Source organism: Limulus polyphemus, unplaced genomic scaffold, assembly GCF_000517525.1.
Source record: "Limulus polyphemus unplaced genomic scaffold, Limulus_polyphemus-2.1.2 Scaffold5057, whole genome shotgun sequence".
Lineage (NCBI taxonomy): Eukaryota > Metazoa > Arthropoda > Merostomata > Xiphosura > Limulidae > Limulus > Limulus polyphemus.
This window is the reverse complement of record NW_013670667.1, coordinates 44312-47847: the sequence shown is the minus strand read 5'-3', so window position 1 is coordinate 47847 and position 3536 is coordinate 44312. Positions and strand designations below refer to the sequence as shown.

Below are 3536 nucleotides of genomic sequence, written 5' to 3'. Positions count from 1 at the left end.
AACAAATATACACAAAAATTATTTTAAAAAAAAAATTGACATTTATTACATTAAACCGAAATATCACCAAGAGAACATTTAAGTTTTACTTTCAACTTTCAATGCCTAGTCCTAACTTCTCAAACCCTAACCCCTATTGTTCTCAAAACCCCCACCTTCCCCAGAAATCCACTTCTCAAGTTATGCCTTTTATTAACCCCTATTGTTCTCTGAATCCCCGACTTTCAGCTGGCGGTCAATCTTTGTTGGTCGGAACACGTTTTTTTATAACTAAACCAATTATTGACTGTAACTTTCACTACTGCATTAGTTGCCACAAAGATTAGGGCTTAGATGCCTAACCTCGACACTCAGCCAAAGTCGAGTATTATCGGGTAGTCCAATCCCCGGTCGGGCTAAATATCTGGCCGGGTACCCATGCATACCTAGCTTTCTTTCTTCGTTATTTCATTCAGTTCAGTTTCTTTTTTTAAACTGAATATACTGTGAAATTTCAATTTTGAGCCTAAATCAACATTATTTTAAGGGGTGGGATCACTGATTACAGTTTTACTTTGCATACTAATATCACTATTTTAAGCCATCTTTTATTCATTAATAAGTTAGTTTGTTTGTTGTTTTTTATACAAAAATAATGAAAGATAAAATATCATTAAACTTTAGTCTTCGGTTGAAAGCATTGCAAAAATCAAGTAATATGAAAAGAGAATTAATGTTATCTATTCAACAATAAAATATGTAATGAGAATTAATGTTATCTATTCAACAATATACAAAAATCACGTAATATGGAAAGAATTAATGTTATCTATTCAACAATAAAATATGTAATGAGAATTAATGTTATCTATTCAACAATAAAATATGTAAAGAGAATTAATGTTATCTATTCAACAATAAATATGTAAAGAGAATTAATGTTATCTATTCAACAATATACAAAAATCAACTAATATGGAAAGAGAATTTATGTTATCTATTCAACAATAAAATATGTAATGGGAATTAATGTTATCTATTCAACAATATACAAAAATCAACTAATATGGAAAGATAATTTATGTTATCTATTCAACAATAAAATATGTAATGGGAATTAATGTTATCTATTCAACAATATACAAAAATCAACTAATATGGAAAGAGAATTTATGTTATCTATTCAACAATAAAATATGTAATGAGAATTAATGTTATCTATTCAACAATATACAAAAATCAACTAATATGGAAAGATAATTAATGTTATCAATTCAACAATAAAATATGTAAAGAGAATTAATGTTATCTATTCAACAATAAACTTTTTTCTTACCTGACTGTTCACTTTCCATGGTTGGGAGAACATCGATATCATGATGGACAGTGTTGTTCTGACCCTCTAAGTTTGAAATTGGAAGATCAGAATCTGATATGGACTTGCAGCATGATTCAGTATGAGTAGATGATTCTTGTTCCACACAAGTCGCCTCTAAACTTTCATCTCCCATTTTGTCAACAATGTCACCATCCCCATCTCCATTGTAAACTCTCATAAAGTTTTCTGTTTCTTTCTCTAAATTCATTATAAAAAATGAATATTTAAATACTGTGTAGTTTAGTGTAGTGTAATATGATAACTAACACAGATTATTGCTTCACTATTTATGAAATACAACATTAAAGCATATTTGCCCCCCCTAAAAGACACAAAAGGAGACATTGTAGAATAGATGTCAAAGTTGAAGTTACTTCCTATAACACAGGCCTGCGATGATTTTATTGTCTTGATATTTTTACATGTACTACAGTTATTCCTGTACGCTGAATCCGAAAATGATATCCATTTTCTCCATCACATACAGGTTTTTCACAAAAGGTCACAACACAATACAAAAAAAAAGAAAGACCACAATATGTAGTTTTGAGACTAAAAAGATGTAGATTTTTTTTTACAAAAGCAATCAGGATGAATGAGGATGCACATTCGTTTGACAGCAAAGTTCTTCCCTTTTCTTCAGCTTGTTTGTATTTTTGTTAACAAACATAATCATAAAAAATTTTCATTGTGGTAAACAAAATAATAATTTGATTTAAGAGAGTCTAAGTTTCAAATGGACAGCAACTGCCTGTTATAGAAACCTACAAATGTAGAGGATGACATTTCGAAAGTCTTCCGCCTTTAGTCTTCAGGTCGGAAGACTTCAAGGCGGTAGACTTTCTAAACGTCGTCCTCTACATTTGTAGGTTTCTACAACGGGCAGTTGCTGTCCATTTGAAACTTAGATTCATTATGAATTCTCTGCCTAAACAACCTATCAAAGATTGATCTAAGTGTTTTTTTCTTCTTCCCAATTTGTAAAAAAATCCTTACATGACAGAAAAAAATGAATACTATTTTCGAAATCTGCACGGCTGAATTATGGAAAAAGCCATTATTAAAACCAAAACAACTTTTATGAAGTTTAAATTCGCAGGCCCGTGTTATTTTCAGTGATTAATCATTATCAGAGTATGAATAATGACCATGAGAAATATTACATTTGTTCAACGTTTTCATCGATACTTCAGTTAACACGTCAAGTTTATTCATCATTTCAATTCTCTTTATTACATCATCTATACTTCAGTTAACACTGATTTTCACTAAATAATAGATACAAAACTTATATTTACTCATTATTGATAATATTCTATCTCAATTTTTCTATCTATGATGATACGAGATACGCTTAGGCCAGCGTTTCTCAACTGGTGAGCCACAAAACGATTTGAGGTGGGCCACAGAAAGGCTTAAGATTAGACGACAATATTTTGAAAAGTATAATGCAAGCTACATAATACCTCACAAAATGCTAACTATAAATTAATGACACGGGTATGAACCTAGCCTAACAACATTGCCATATGCGTGATGCTTCTATAATTTTATTCCATGGGCTGCAGGAAATTTTTTCAAGTTTACCATTGTCCACATAAATCTGAACAGAATCAGTTCCCACAGCTTGCATTTGTTTTTCCAGTTCTGTTATTCTATTTCCCAGTAATCTAAAGAGAGAAAAAAAAAAAACAGTCATGAGGTTTAAGTGTAGTTAAAAAAAATATGAGAATCTGAGAGACTTAACAAAAACATCGACCAATTGTAAAAGACATACCTCATGTAAACATTGAAATTAAAAATAAAATCCATTCACTACTTATTTCAGAATTTGAAGTATTTATTTAGGATTAACTTTAATAACTGTAAAACGAATGAGGAGTAATTCAGTTTTTCCTAACTAAGTGAGATGGTTTTAGTAACTGCTCTTTAACCTAAAGGTCTAATGGGGTTAGTAACTGCTCTTTAACCTAAAGGTCTAATGGGGTTAGTAACTGCTCTTTAACCTAAAGGTCTAATGGGGTTTTAGTAACTGCTCTTTAACCTAAAGGTCTAATGGGGTTAGTAACTGCTCTTTAACCAAAAGGTCTAATGGGGGTAGTAACTGCTCTTTAACCTAAAGGTCTAATGGGGTTAGTAACTGCTCTTTAACCTAAAGGTCTAATGGGGTTAGTAACAG

The 3536-nt window shown here is 30.9% G+C and overlaps 1 protein-coding gene across 2 annotated transcripts in view; it reads right to left on the bottom strand.

The window, feature by feature from the left end:
- The window catches only part of LOC106472061 (coiled-coil domain-containing protein 149-like), a 24981-nt gene that overhangs the window by 3158 nt on the left and 18287 nt on the right, over positions 1-3536 (bottom strand). For both annotated transcript variants that reach the window (XM_022400672.1, XM_022400673.1), the window contains exons 10-11: positions 2945-3027; positions 1316-1555 (exon numbers count right to left, since the gene is read on the bottom strand). In XM_022400672.1, the coding sequence (XP_022256380.1) occupies positions 1316-1555; positions 2945-3027 (323 nt within the window). The remainder of the gene's footprint in view (positions 1-1315; positions 1556-2944; positions 3028-3536) is intronic.